The sequence below is a fragment of the Manis javanica genome, chromosome 2 (genome assembly GCF_040802235.1).
Source record: "Manis javanica isolate MJ-LG chromosome 2, MJ_LKY, whole genome shotgun sequence".
In the NCBI taxonomy this organism is placed as follows: Eukaryota; Metazoa; Chordata; class Mammalia; order Pholidota; family Manidae; genus Manis; species Manis javanica.
Window position 1 is genome coordinate 173,821,083 of NC_133157.1, and position 16,729 is coordinate 173,837,811.

At 33.4% G+C, this 16,729-nt stretch overlaps 1 protein-coding gene across 5 annotated transcripts in view; it reads right to left on the minus strand.

Annotated features, from left to right (window-relative positions):
- Positions 1-16,729, minus strand: part of MMP16 (matrix metallopeptidase 16) — a 281,452-nt gene that overhangs the window by 145,179 nt on the left and 119,544 nt on the right. For all 5 annotated transcript variants that reach the window (XR_012128304.1, XR_012128302.1, XR_012128303.1 and 2 more), the window contains one exon: positions 4,952-5,100. Coding sequence is in view for 2 of the 5 variants with exons in the window: in XM_017655303.3 (XP_017510792.1) it covers positions 4,952-5,100 (149 nt within the window). In the remaining 3 variants the exon portion in view is untranslated. The remainder of the gene's footprint in view (positions 1-4,951; positions 5,101-16,729) is intronic.

Genomic DNA, 16,729 nt, shown 5'->3' on the forward strand with positions numbered 1-16,729 from the left:
ATGCTGTCTATTTTAATTTGTGTATGCCGCTATATTCCACTGGCATTGAGTAATGACAGAGAGCTTTGAATGGGGCTAGCACTCAGTGAAATCTCCAATAAGGAACATGAAACCAATGAACTAAGTCTGCAAGACTTTTTTGCACATGCAGATCTCCCCTAATATCCTACATATTCCTTGGAGACTTTGTCTTTACAGTTCTGTGCCTTGAATAAATGCTTATTGCACAGATATTGTTTATACTTTTATATAAAGCTAAATTATAAAATAAATGAATTGAGTGTGAGAAATGAATATAAGAACAGGCATAATCTAATATCAGTTGTTAATTTAATGCAAAGAGTCCTTAATGAAGGTTGGTCAAGTTGAGAACATTCCATATTAACTTCACCTCTATTTGTATCCATATGTTCTGGCACAGAGATATTAGCAAGCATTATTTATTAAATATGCAAAACCTCAAAGTATATCATGCAAATGAATGTGACATATATTATCTGAGCTAAATTGGTCTTCTGACTTTTTATGTGACTTCAAACACTTAAATTATTCTTTTAATTTCATAAATCAGATTCTTGCTCCTAAAATTTTTAAAGTTCTCAGTAGATAAAAATAATGGTCTATGTTCAACAGGACTCATCAATGAATTGAATGTTTAATAGTAAATATAAAATTGGTATATTAGTGGTGCTATATGAGCTGCAAAATCTTAGCTGCATTCATAAACCAACTTGATAAATCCCATATATACCTGTACACAAGGGTGAAAAACTGTATGCACAAGTAAATTGACTGACTGTCTCACCTAAGGTAACAACCATAACATATGAAAGAAGTGGGATGAAGTGTGTGTGTGTGTGTGTGTGTGTGTGTGTGTGTTGTGTGTATTATTTTCAAGCAGTGCTTTTTTAAGAAGGTATCATTACTAAAACATACTTATTTTTCAGTGTGTCAAATTGAATTAAGCTTACATACATGTGCTTCTTTGCTGACTTATTTGATTAAGAATTTTAAGTTGACATTCTAAAGCAGACAGACATGGGAATGGGCAATGGAGGAGGAAAGGGTGAGCTACAAGAAAGGCATTTTTTAAATTTCAAGGTATAAATGATGGTACTACTCAATTTTCATAAAAATAACATGGATATTCAGTATTGTTTTAGTTGTTTAGAACACACAGCATTTTAAAATTAGTTGGACAGGTCATTAATGTCTTCATTTAAATTATCTCAACTTAAAAAGGAAAAATATCTAAACTCAGTGCTCTGGAGAGCAGTTATGTCTCAGGAGGGGAAGCTAAGGCCCTTGCTTATTTAGCTATCAACCATTGTTCTGTTACCAAATGAGGGTTGATCTATCCTATAATGTTATAGTGTTTGAGTACCACTGGTATATTCAGAAGAAAAATAACTTTAATTACTGATGAACCTATCTTTTATATCCAAATTAAAAAAGAAGAGAGTCTTAACTTGATAGTTTAAACAAAATATATTGATAAACCAGAAAGCTTGTGAATCTTGATATATCCAAATAAATACTTCTATTTTCAAATGTGGAGATCAAATACCACTATAGTATAATAATCTTTTTAAAAAGCTTGAATAAATTAAGCAAAATTACTCATATCCTACATATATATGTATAACACTCACACATATACATACACATATATAAAGGGAGATTAAGAAAGATCACCCTGAAAGTGATACCTCATTAATCGCACTTCAGTGCATAACACCACACACATAAAAGATAAACAAAACTTTAAAAATACTATCAACATTATATAAGCATATTAGACTCATTTTCGTTATTGCCTTGCTAACTTTTTCTCTCCTTGCTAAATGTAATTTAGCAAGCACAACATAAATTGCTCCACTTATTTAGGAATTTAAGTGAGCTTGCTCAGAAAAATTAGCTGAACAAACCATAATGTACAAGAATTATTGCAACATATGATAATGAGCTCATTGAGGGGTAGGGGTTATTTATTACTAACACCAATGCTAACAAATATAAAAGCAAAATAATATGCCATTTAAAGCAATACTTATATATGTGGCTTGAAATGGTTAATTTCTTCAACATAATATAGGGACTACCACGATTGGCATCGTTATTTTTAATTACCAAAGAATTAAAGATTTAATGCACTGAATGTCTGATGGAGGATATGATTATTTAATTTAAAAACAATTGACCTTGACAAGAATTTAAAACTGGGTAAAATTTATAGCATATGAAAATGAATCTCAAGACATTATTTTACTATTGAGAAATAATTTTAGGTCTATAATTGTCTATAGTTTATGAATAAGGCTTAGATAAAAATTTATACCTAATAATTTGACTATGTACAGTAATCATGCGATTTCAGCAAAGATTGTTAACACACATTCATTTGTGATTACAAAAGTACAGACAATTGCTTAAGTAGCATGATTCTAGGGGTTCTATTTAGAAAAATAGTACACTATTTGAGCTGAGTACCATGAATAACAATACCCCAAGCCTGGGGATACAACAGTGGATCTAAACAGACAAGAAGCAAATGAAGCCACAGGGTTCCCAGTTTGAGTGACAATGAATGTGGCACAGAGGACAGAGGAAGCATGGCAGTCCAGGAAGGGAAAACGGGAGTTTAAGAAGGCTTCGGAGGGTTCACCTAGAAATAACTATCAGGTAAAAAACACTCTATTTAAAGAGAAAGATGTATTTCCAATTCAAAAATAAATAAATAAATGATAAACAACTGATTTAGAACAAAGTTTTGTTTAAAAAAAAACCACACACCAAAACTGAAATAGCCAAAAGACCATTTTGTGTTCATTTAAAGCCTGACTACTTTCTCTATAATGCCATAATTCATAGAAAAGCTCCTTAAACTCCTACTCACTGGGACAATCATTTCTTCTGGTCTGGAATCAGAGCCACTGGATGCCCCCAAAAGCCTCTGTCCTTCTCCACACCTCTGCATCTTTTACATGGTCCTGTCAGAGGACTACTACAAACTGTTCAGATCCCTTTCCACATGAAGGGCCCAAATAAATCTTGCACACATTTCTCTTCCCTTAACTCCTGACAAAAACCTTTTCCCAGACATTATATGAAATCAAACCTTTCCATCTTGAGTCCTTCCAGTAACCTGAAGAGCTTTCAAAATTCTGGGGAAACACAGATTTCTGGACTTTCTTAACTTTAATATCTCGTAAAAAACAGAGTTAAAGTACTTGGCTTCCCCAGTTCTCAATTATTGTATGTAAAAAAAAAAAAACTGTCATATTTTTGAAGAAAGTGAATCAGAAGATAGCTCTGCATAAGGGAACAAGAAAGCTGCCCTGAGAACTTTGTAAAATGTTGTGATGAAGAATATAATTTAAGTGGAATTCTGTACTATATACAGCAACAAATTATGGGAATTACTACAGGTTTTCCTTATTAATTTAAAGCTATATTTGTCTAAGAAAAGCGGCATATTATGACTTAAATGAAAGTTTGATAGTATACTAAAGAGAGAAAGTACTAAAGAGGATAAGTAGGTTAAAATAACCAAGATTTATTCCCAATTTTGAAAACAAGTTTTTCACGCACAGAGAATGTATTATAAAATTACTAATTCTATTTTCACAGATGTAGGTCAAAGTTAATATTTACATATCTTAAAAATTCTAGGAAAGGTAATATATTTCTTTAAATTGATTTGATGTTTAATTTTCAAGGCTTTTATTAGGTGTTTCCCCATCCTGAAATAGAAACAGTATACTAACATCATGCTGTAAGTATTAGACAGCAAAATACAATTTTAGAAATATACTTGAACTCAGATATTTCAGGTAATTAAGGTTTAAAAAGAAAAATAAATGTATTATTTCTTGAGGTACACACGATGGTGTAGTAGAATGTTCCCCAACTATACACCAACATATCTGGATTCTGCAACCTTCTGGAGTTCACTTAAATTTTGACTTTCCATTTCTTTATTTGAAAAAGTAGAGGAAAGTGTACAACTGTTTGCCCTATTGTGGAGGGTTGATGTGTGATAATCATATTAATAATGAAGTAGATTTACTTTGTGAGTATCAAGGACTCAATAAACACAAATGACTCCTTGATGCACTGAAAAAATTAATCACTTCCTCCTTTACTCTCCAGAAAAAATAATGTTCTTTCATAACGGAACTTAGTGTACCTGTGACAAAATAATTTGTGACTATGTCTAGCTAAGCAGTTAATGCGAAGTTCTTTTGAAGAAGAGCCTACGTCTTCTGAATCTGCATATGCCTCTTTCACAACCTGCCCAGTAAAGAGTTATTAGTTGAATAAATAAGTGAACGAATGACTGATGAACCAGTAAAGTAATTTTTAGTTCAGTAAGAGTAAAAGCAAACATTTTGATAATAAAATACCAAAAGCAGACACTTTGAAGTGAAAACCCTTTCTTGGTTTAACTAACTTAAAAAAATTGTCACTAGTAGGGGGCTAATAAACTGTTAACTGGCTCTCCCCCATAAACAAGAGCCCTGAATTGTATTGTTTCCCATTTTCCTTTGTTGGCATGATTGTTACTTTGGCCAATTTCAACTACTGATATGGTATCACCTCTCAGGGAAACAAGGTGCACAGTATGCTCTCACCAACCCTGTGAGCCGGCTCCAACACATCACCGACCGCTGCTCTTCACATAGTGGCTTCAGTCGTACATCCACTTTGACATTCATCATTCATATTTTCTTCCCTATTTTGAAAATGTGTTGCTAAAGTCAGATGAGTAAATATGACTTTGAAAAATCTGACATCTCAGGAGAATGGAGTTAAAATAGGTTAAATTCCGAAGAAAAGTTCATGAAAAAAAAGATCACTCCATCTGTGGCCAGCAGAGTTCACTTAAAGTTTTTCAGGCTACTTAATGTGGCTCAAGAACCAAAACAGGGAGTGGAGTGTCATTACTTACTCAATTGTGTTTCTGTCCACTTTTCCTGTCATGTTAATGCCATAGAACTGCTGCATGGCAGCTAAGGCAGACTGCATGGTCTCCGCAGAGCGCAGCACCGACATGCTGGGGTCGGTCGGTGGAAGGTAGCCGTACTTTTGTAACCAAACCTGTAATAACAAGCACAGTGCCTTTCAGATCAACTTCATGGTTTAACAATGATTTTACAGTAATTAAAATATGTCCATAATAGATCTTTAAACTTTATTTCCTCTACCAGAGCATATATTATTTGAGTGTTTTTATCTCTTGCTAACATATATTCTGTAATGTAGGTTATTTTAACATAATTTCAGTGGTTGTTGTGGATCTTTTTGACATACCCACAAATACTAATTGAAAAGAAGAAGATAGCCATTTATTGGAAGCTAACAGTTAGAAGGTATTGGATAAGATCACAAATAAGATCATTCTTGCCGTCTACGACTTCAACTTCCCAAAATAAAGGATGGTACTTTTTTAATCAACAGACACCATTGAGATGTCAGCTCTGGAAGAGGAAGGTAATATACATATGCCACATCTAAAGTGTCACTGTCCTAAACAACTGACCAGTACCCGGAGCTGTGATGAGCAGCAGCATCACAAACTATGTTATTCTGTCATGACATCTGGGGTATAAATTCCAGGCAACTTGTCTATCCAATTGCAGCTGGATGGTCTTCAAGAGTAGGTAACTGTTGACCTCATAAAAAAAGTATTCCATCATTTATTTAAGGTGATTCACTTCAATCCAAATAATATAAGTGACTAAGCTTCTCACAGATAAATGAAATCAGACTATCTTGTTAGGTATGTTTGGCTTCCTCTAAGTATCTCATGATTTTTATTCTCCTTGTCTTCAGGGAAGGAAGATCTGAGAGGGTAGTGAAAGATGTCAGGGTCAAGATGACATCACAAACATGATGATAGCAACAACTCAAAGTCATTTAAGGTTAGATTTTTAAAAGAATCCCAAATTCAGAGTATTTGGAAAAAAAATATCATCACTAGAGAGCAGATGCTTTCTAGTTCTACAAGTCTTATGCATTCATTTTAAAATGTACAATCATATGTTCAGCTCATATCTCATCTGTCTGTCTTTTATCTCAGTCTTCTATAGGGCTCTAGGATTTCCTGACATGTAGTGAACTACCTGTTGAATTGTGAAAGGCCAAATAATTCTGGCTCTGGCACAGAATAGAAGCTGTGCCATTTAATGGAAAGTATTCACTAGAATGTATTTCCCTCTCTCTCTGGGTCTATTCAGCATATAAATGATGATCCTATGAAGTTGCAGCTTTATCCCAATAAATGATATAGTTCTATTATGACCTTACAACTAAAATACAGGAGAGGTATTTTCTCACTGAAAATAAAGAACAATTACAGTAGTTAAATTTCACCAAATGCAACTGATATGAAGTATATCAAAGGCTTAAAAAGTGAAACACAAGGTGAAACACAAGGTGGAACTTTTTGTGGTATCTCCAAAAGTGTAGTACTATAAGCATAGTTCTTTGAAAACTAAAGCATTTATTCTAAAACTCTTCCTTAAGAGAATAGCAATGTATCACTGTCAGGAAGGTTTACTGTTGAAATTCCATCTAGTAAACTCATCTACCACATAGTGAAAACATGCCAAGACACTCTTCTCATCTAATCTGTAATGAATAGGCTGCCAGGATAGACACATATATTCAGTTACCTAGTCAACAGTGGTGCAGGCTGAAATAGATCCATTTTTTTCCTGAATGAAGGAGACAAGATTTCACTGGCAATATATTACTTACTAGGAAATTTAATGTCTATTGTCATGCAATTTCCTCCAGATTAGAAGATTTCATCTTGATTTTTAATAGTACACATAAACTAATATCTGAAATTGAACTCTTTTTTTTTTACACAACACTTTGTTTGCATTAATTTCTTACTTGCTAGAGAGCTGAACTGTTGCTAGGTTACGCATGGGTGCTAAGCTACTGGCAATCACACTTATAAGGACAGCAAAGAGAAAACTGTTAATTATAAACTCTGATTTATATACAAATAGACTACAAAAATACATAAACTTTAAGTACATAATGAAAAAAATAGCATGTTCTGAAAAACACATTTAATTTATGCCTCAGCCTTTCAAATAATAAAAAAATAAATTGTGATTTTTCTTCAAGTTCTCTTTTATATTATGTCATTCATCATGAATGACTATTTTTCCAAAAGACTGAGAAGTGGGTAATTCTTTTTTAATTGTAAAATATCAAGAAAGCATGGGATCTACTATTTTAGGGTCAAAGTTTGTTTCTTGTTTGATAACAATGGCATTAAGATTACAAGTTACCTTGAGTTTACCATTCTTAATGTCTTTGTTATTTGTTAATCAAGAAATCTTCTCTGACATCATCAAAATTGACTAGGAATAATTCTCAACTGAAGCATGTAACACATCTTTCCACAAAAGAATGGGAAATCAAGCCTGACTATATTGGTCTCATGTTAGAGTATGAAACCAGCAAGCCCTCAATAATATTTCTTATTGAAGCAAAAACTGCTATAAACAACCTTACACTAGGTCAATGTAAAAAGCAAGTAATTATATCTTCAATAACTTAAAGTATTTATTTGATCCACTGTGCTTGTTTATATTCACAATACTCAATATGGACACTGCAGATGAAAACAAATACTTGCTTAAATAATTAATCACCAAGGAGGTGCCTCCCTTGAGTTTGTTTGTGTTTTACTACTTCTTTTAAACTGCTGAGACCACAGTTTTCTGAGATCTGATCATTTTTAGTATGATAGAGAAAAAGATCCATACCAAATACCCCTAAATAATAAGATACTAATGCTTTCTGGAGGAGAATAAATTGGTCAGCATGGTGATGTAAAACACAAGCTGGACCTGTACAGTCAGCATCAATGGTAGAAAACTACTGTGGCAAAATCTACAGAGCTTTGTAAACAATGACTTTTAAGGTACCAATGGATGATGTTCACGTACAGTGAAGATGAGCAAAAACAGTGGTCCAAAAATCATCAACAAAGGAGGCTCTTGTATAAGTAACCTTACTCTATTTCTGTAACATAAAACTCTTTTGTCATATAAATAGAGCAAGATAGTAACCTTAATACTTTATTATTCTATGATAGTGAACAAAAGAAAGTTTAGGGAATGGGGATACAACAGAAGTGACATAGAGAAAAACATTTCTTTCTCTCTTTTCCTACTAAATTACAAATCTGTGCAATCTTATTTGATAAAGAATTAAATCTACAAAGTAACATTTGAAGATGCACCTTACCCCTTAAAGAGTATACCATAGACATCCATCTTTATACACTCTTATTTGAAATATATACCTGTCTTCAACATTGTTTTAAAATATTACTTCTCCTGGATATCTGGAAATACACTGGACTCCTGCTGAGATTGTTGGTCCCTTGGTATTATTTCAGTGTTCTCAAATGCACTATATAACTATAATGGATAGTTAAGAAATAATTTCCTCATGTGTGTGTTTTGGGGAAATGATATCAAATTTGTTGAGTTGATGTGAGGTTAGGAAATATATAAAGCCTTGTTCAGTAAGTCATATTATTATTTTGTGCTTTTTAATGTTTTAATGTTCTGAGTTCTTGAAATTGCTCCTGCTCAAGTTAAGATTTGTCCTTGGAATGGGGTGAGACTGAAAAGCCAGGTGAGATTTAAGAAGTCAGAGTTATGAGGAAAGACAAGCTACAAAAAAGGGTAGAAAATCATATGCTTTTTGACAATTCCCCAAATCCCAAAACACAAAGAAGTATGAGAAATCTGTCAGTTTGTTTTTTGTTTTGCTTTTTTGCTTTGTTTTATTTTGCTCACTGGATTGATGTGCATTTGAGAACATTGAAAAAAATATCAAGAGGTAAGTTTCTTTGAGGAAAAACTTGACTCCTTTTACTGTCTGGGATTCAGCCCATCTCATTACCACTAGAACAGGTAACCTCAGAACCTCAAATGGAGCAAAAAAATCTAACCTTGAATTACCTTCCTTGCGTTACTAACACATTCAAATATCTTGCTATATTGGAGACAAAGCCAATTTTCTGCATTTAGTATTATTCAATGGAGAAATGCTGTTCTCTGCAGAGCAAAAAGATGAATATATGAAACAATGAAAGATAAACACTTAAATATTTAATTCTGTCCCATTCACAGCACAAGATATTGCCATTACTGGATTATAGTATAAATGGGAGTAGCAGGCACCCAGTTTCAGTAAGTCCATTAAGAATGTCTTTGTCATTTACATTTCATGTAACCATATTATAATAATCTTTGTCATTTGACTCAGCTACCTATACCCATATTACAATGTGTTACCCTGAAAGATGGTTATCAACAGTGACAACAAAGTAGTTTTCATGACTAATAGCAAATGTAAGCAGAGAATTTTTAAGAGTATATATTTAGTCTCCCAGGCAGGTATTAAAATCTAAAGAAGTACATTTTCCTCCTGTTGTTGTAGTTAATAAATTTATAAATGCTTTAATATAAAATTAAGATATTATTACTCATTTCCTCAGATGAATCACAAATGTAAGAACTATGGAACTCCCTCAATGGTAGAACACAGAATATAGAAAGAACATGTTGAAATGATGTGCAGATAGCTTTCAAAAAAAATTAAAGATTAAAGTAATGAATTTATTAGGGCAGGAAGTGATTTATCTTAGAAATCATAGAAATTTTTGGAGGCAAAGAAAAGGGAAGTAGGGTTTATAATTTTATTTAATCTGAAAAATCACTTTGCAAAACCATAATTTCTATTTGTGACTGAGCCACTTATTTCAGGTATAGTTCATTTAATGTGTGGTATGGCTAAATGCAAGTTCCACATATCCAGTGATCAAATGATACAAATTAGTACTCACTATGGAAGGAATAGTACAAAGGTAATAAATATATTTTATAGTACTTATTTAGTATCATTTCCATTTACATAATTATAAAAGTTTTAAAAACTTACTTGGATGTTCTTTTTAAAATTATTAAATTTGTATCTGATTTTAACATATTTACTAATAAAAATATTTAAAATATTTAAACTTGAAAGAATTAATATACATTCTGATATAATTAACTGACTTTCTTGATAAAATGCAGCTGAAAGAGTACACTTTTTAGCAGTTAAGTTCTTGATGTTATAAAGTTATTTTTGCATTTTCCAGCTAAACATATTTGTTAAATTCTGATATTAACTACATTTAACAACTAAAACATTGTTAATCTCTATTTTGTGATATCATCTGCATAGTTAGCAAAAACTTAAGGACATTTTTCCATGAAACATATGATTCACTAGTTATAAAGAATCCCAGAATTTAGAGCCTAAATTGTCCAGTCTGAAAAGTGGCTATAAATATGAATTACAACTACCTATTAAACAAAAAATTAAATTGATATGGAAGTAGTTATCCAGAATTGGTAAAACTGCACATTCACAGTACAAGTTAACGAGGCAGAAATTAGCCTTCTGCTCATTCAAAAATCTAAATGAGCTCTAAATCACCATCCCATCTAAACCATGAATGAATAGGCATATGAAATTGCATACACAGAATTCAATTCCTTTAGAATTTAACTGTCTACTTAAATGGCTTCTTAAATGGAAATGAAAGTGGAAGGACCAAAAGTTACTCTATGAACATTTTAGTGATCAAGAGAAAACTGCCATTTGGATGAGGAGGCAGAAAACAAGCTGGGTCATTAGTAAGAGTTGTAATGATCGTGATGACCACATTTTTCAAGAAATTCTCTAATTGATGACAGAAAGTGAGAGTGTATAAAGGTTAGGGAGAGACTTTCCATTCTGCACGAGAGTGAACTGCACTTTGTAGCTATGGGAGCAAAACCACCCAACAGCAATGGCTGAGCACCATGGAAAACAAACAAACTCCATAAAAACCCCTCAATAAGCCCGAAATGGTAGCCCTTAATTGGGATCCCAGCATATGCTAGTCATTGTGCCAGGAAGTTACAGAGTACTACAATATATTCTCCTCTTATCTACCTTTACTGGTTTTTCCCTAATTTTTACATATTTGAAGATGGATATATAGTGTGCACACACACATACACACTGACACAGACCAGTAAAAGCCCCAAAATACAAAACATCCAGCAATATACAATATCAGGGCACATATGTGATCCTACCATCCCCAGAATGATTCTTCCTTAGGTGGACAGAAATAATTACCAAAACGTAACAACTTATATTAATCATTAACCTGGTTCTACTGTATATTATGATCACCATGCAAATCTAAACAGTAAAATTTTCCCCAAATTTGTGCTTATTTTCACTAGTCCAGTAGAGTACTGGGCAGTGCACTCTATGAATTTTCTAAAAGGCAAGTCTTGAGCCTGAATCATGTGGATGTTCAGCTCAACTCACCTCTATTTTCTGGGGGTAGATTCACTCTCACTAAAGCCAAAAATTGTAAGGAAATTAATCTCAATTAGAGTCTTCAAAGTAGGAATGCAAAATGTCCCATTAAGGCAAAGGTACAAAATACCAGAGCATTTTTTTTTTTTTTTACTGGAGCATTTTTTTATTTATATGAGGCACACAACCACACACATATAAGGCATAACACACCTATCTATAATAAGAAGAAATAAACTTCACTTTTATTTAATGTACATATTGATAGTAGGGCCCTCACTTGGCCAGACTTCATAATTCCTTTGTCACCTATGTTCCACCAGGTGTCTTGTGGGAGGTGGTGGAGTTCCACAATATGAGTTTGCAGCATAACCTTCAATGATTAGCTTGATTCTAGCACATTACAACATATCCATATTTTTCTGTGATAGATTAAGTGGGTTTATGGATTACAGTATTTTAAGAAGAAGTAGACATTGTCTGTAATACGATGGGGAATGACCAAGAAAATATTTTATACTATACAGATGTTCCTTGGTTATCTCATGACAAAATACTTAGAAGAGTTGTCAAACTTAACTAAGTTATGCATTTCTTTTACAAAAAGACAAAATGTCTATCCTTTTCTCTGAAGACAAGTGGCTGCAAAAAGTATGCTACTCAATGGCAATTTTGGGAATATGAAAACAAGAATATTTAGTTTGTCCCATCAACGTAAAAGTGATGTTTTAGCACTGCATGAGAAAGAAACTGCTTTTAAGAGAAAGGTGTGCCATGTGGAAAGTAATTTAAACATGCTTATTTGGAAATGTTTCCATTATCACATGACTGTACTCAAAAAGATATAAATAAATCACTATTAAAACTGTTGTGATTTCCAACTTAAAATTCCAGCAATAGAATTTTCCACCTGTAAAATAACCTGCCAAAATAATAATTTCAATGGGTTTTAAGCCCATTTTTAAAAATATGAAAATGCAACACTTTCTGATTAGTTTTCAGGCACAATTGACAGACATCAGGGAAAATGGAAATTTACTGTTTCAATTTTACCAAAAACCTTTGCATAGTTGATGGACAGGGTTATAAAATGAGGCTCCCGATTTGTAATCAGCTAGTGATGCAACTTTTTCGTTTGCATTTATGTATCTTTTTGAAGTGTCTTTTTTGGCCATGGCAATTTTTAAGATGACTAGAAATAAATGGGTCTTGAAATAGGCTGTATTTCAAAGTTTTAATCAACGTTTTCATAATGAAGCATAGCAAGTCACAGAACTTTCTACAAAAAGACAGTGACTAACAATAGTTCTAATAAGAAAAAAACAATATAAAATGCAATAAACACAAAAATTATTTTAAATTTATGTCATCCATAACTCATTAAAATATTTCTATTTTGAATATGTTTTATAATATACATGATGTTTAGTACATCTGCTCATGAATATAATCATAAATAAGAGAGGGTCAATGTGTTTAAAAAAATGGTTGATAGAGGTATGCTATCAAAAGTGTGGAGATCAGCGAGCTGAAACTACTAAATTTTTAAGTGAAGCTATTTCCTTAAATTCTCTCCAATATGATGTACTTATTCTTCCTAAGGGATGAGAAGATATTTTATCAATATCTATATATTATATTCTGACCCAGACAATTCCCAGGCTCATCCTTTCTGTCATGCACTATTGGATCTACTCAAATCCTATAGAATAAATTCCTTAGAATGACTTCTAAGCTATTCATGATTTGGTCTCACAGTGTGGCCCTTGCTACTTTGCTCCAGGGAATCTATTCTTTGGTTACACTGAGATTTCAGTCCCACTTCTGTCCAGATTTCAATATGGCAACTGCTATCATTCTTCCATTGCCCACTATGGACCAGGTAATTACTATGCATTATCTTTATTCCTTATACCAAGTCTGTGTGTTAAGCACTATTATCTCTGTTTTATAAATGACAGAATAAAACCCCAGAAAGGTTAAATAACTAGCCCAAGGACACACCAGTGTAAGAGGGGTAATTGGTATTCAAACAGAGATCTGACTGACACCCAAGCTTGGCTCTGTCTGTCACTTGGCTGCCTTTTAGACACAAAGAGACTCAGCCGTCTGTCTGTTTCCTGGGAAATCCTAGGCAATCTATTCACATTTCAAAATGAGAAGGTTGACCATCTAAAAACATATCTGCAATAACTGAGAGTGTTCAGTTTTTATGCAAACAAAACATTTCATTTCACATCATGAAAGGACACCGAGCTGTGGTTGCATATGTTCTAGGTGCAATGCTAACTCCTACTTCCAAGAGCTTCTCTAACTGCCAGTGTAACACAGCCTTGCACAGTTCACTTTGTCCAGCCCAATTAATATTCTCATCACCTTGCTAAAATATATCATTTCTGGCCATTTCAGTTTTACAGTTTAAAAAATACACTGAAAGCCTCTTTGCCAGAGAGTTATCTTTTCTTCATGCTTCATTAATTCTCTCACAGCACTTTATTATTGTACTATAGCCTCAGTGTTGCTGGCCAACTGTATGTATACTTTCCTTGGTTATCTCTTCAAAATTAATCCCTCAAATACTATCTACTTGCTAATGACACACCAATGTAACCCTCTACCCCTGACCTTGCCCTAAGACTCCAACTCTGCTATCATACTGCTATTTAAATCAAAGATACAGGAGTCATCCTTAATTCTCCTTTTTCCTCGTCATTCATATACACTCCATCACCATGCCTTAGGAACAATTTTACCTTGAACAGAACTCTGATTTCTGCTAGCATCCCTTTGTCTAGGGCACAATTATCTCCTACAAGAAATTACAAGATTCTTCAACTGGTCTCTGTGCTTTCACAGTGCTACCACTCTCTCTCCTTGTCCAACTAGTGTGTGCTGTCTTTTTTTTTTTATAATAAAAATATATAACCTAAATTTTACCATTTTAACTATTTTTAAGTGTATAATTTGGTTTGACACTAAGCACCTTTGCATTGTTATGCATCTATCAACATCATCCATCTCGAGAACTTTTTCATCATTCTAAACAGAAATACCCATTAAACAATAACTCCCTTTCACCTTCTCCCAGCCCATGGAAACCACTATTCTATTTCTTTTTTTTGTTTGTTTGTGAATTTGACTACTCTAGGTACCTCATCTAAGTCAAATCATATAGTATTGTTCTGTTGTGTCTGATTTATTTTATTTAGGATATTTTCAAGGTTGATCCATGTCACAGCATGTAGTGTGTAACATTTTTAAAGGTAAGTAATATTCTATTTTATGGATATACCATATTTGTTTACCCAGTTTATCCATTGATGGACAATTGGGTTGTTTCAGTCTTTTGGATACTGTGAGTAATGCTGTTTTCTATGTTTTGGATATTTCAAACAAACCTTGGTCTCTGTGTATCTGTTCAAATCCCTGCTTTCAATTCTTTAGGGTATATATCCAAAGGTGGAACAGCTGGATTTTATGGTAATTCTGTGTATGATTTTTTGAGGAACTGCCTTACTGTTTTCCAGAGGTATCACCATTTTACATTCTCTCCAGTACTGCACAGGGCATCCAATTTCTCCACATTCTCATCAACACTTGATATTTTCTGTTTTCTGTTTTTTATAATAGTTATTTTGATGGGTGCAAATCAAGGAATATCATTCATTTGATTACAACCCTTCAAAAGTTTCCCTGTAACTTACTGTAACATTTAAATTCCTTACTGTGGTGTACAAGTCCATGCATAATAATTATTGAATCTTTAACTTCTTTACCTAGTGCCCTCTTGATATTCCAGGCACATGGTCATTTTTTTGTTCCTTTTTTTCTGTTAGAAGAAAGCTAAATTCTTTCTTGCCTTAGGGCACATTGCATTTACTTTTTCTTTGAATGAAATACAAAATACATTTCTCTTCAGGCTTTACAATTTAATTCTAATTAGACTTCTTCAAGGAAACCTTCCTTAACTCTACTTTACTACCACCACCATCATGTAGCATCCTATTTAAGCCGCTTGTTGCATTTATCATGATCACTACATGGTACTTTTGTTTATTTACATTTTTTTCTTTGTCTTTATATATCTTATTCAACATTACAGGCACAACACTTTAGAACAGTTTCTGGCATAATTTCTGAGTTTAAGCAATAGAATTACAAGGGCTAGCTAACTGGGGAATCTGTGATAGCACAATTGGAACTACACCGATGATACTTTGTTGTTTTCTGCACACTAGGTTTACTATCCAATTATTCATCCCCCCACTCCAACACATGCACACACCATTAGACCCCAAATGAGGAGTCCAGTGCCCCACATGTGAAAACAAATCTGTTTATCACACACATAGAAAACGTGAGTAACATCCAGGAACTTCTGGATAACCTCTAAGAAACATGGAACGAGGTAAAATATGAGCTGACAATTTGAGTCATTGTTGGGAAAGCACTTAGAGGTTTTTCTCTTTGCCTTTTCAGATTCTACTTTCCATCCCCACACCTGGAAATAGCAATCACCGCGGAATTAACTGTTTTCAGGACGGTACTGATATTCAGTGTAAACAATATACCAAGAGCTAACGTTTATTAAGCCAGGTACTGTGTTCATCCCCTTAATACAGCCAACTCATATAATTATCACAACAAGCCTATTAGGCTGGTATTGTCATCTTCATTTTACAGATGAGAAAACAGGTTAAGAAGGGTTAATCTCCTTGCTTGGGGCTACAGAGCAAGTAAGTATACAGGTTTCAGTGTGAATCTAAAGTGGCTCTTGCTCTTAACTTCCATGAAGCCAGGAAGAGTGAGTCCTTCATAAACTATCCTTTGTTATATAAGATTAGGGATGATCTGTACAGGCTATTCTAGGTCAGAAATCAGCTGCGTTGTTTCATACAGCTGAATCTCATCCATGGAGAGGTCATTTTTTTTTCAATTTGCTGGAAAAACAAATAAATAAAACACAAACAAAAACAAATGATAAGCAAGTGAGAAGTTGTACCTATCAAACCCATTGCTATCAGTTCCAACTCTTAAAAGGCTGAAAATTATTATAATTCTCTAAAATAAAATATTTATTTCCTTTAAAACAGCATAACGCTCTGAAGGCAAAGAAGAGATCATCCTCCATCTATTCATGATTTCCACCAAATGGTAAGAAAAGAGGTTTGATTTTAGCAATCCATTAGTATATTGAGATTTTAGAAGCACTAAAATTTGTAGTTAATTTTTAAGTAGGAGAGTTAATGGGGAAAGATTCCCCTGACATATCTCCAGAATATGATAAAGTGACTATTGGAAGAATATTGAAAAACAACAACAAAAA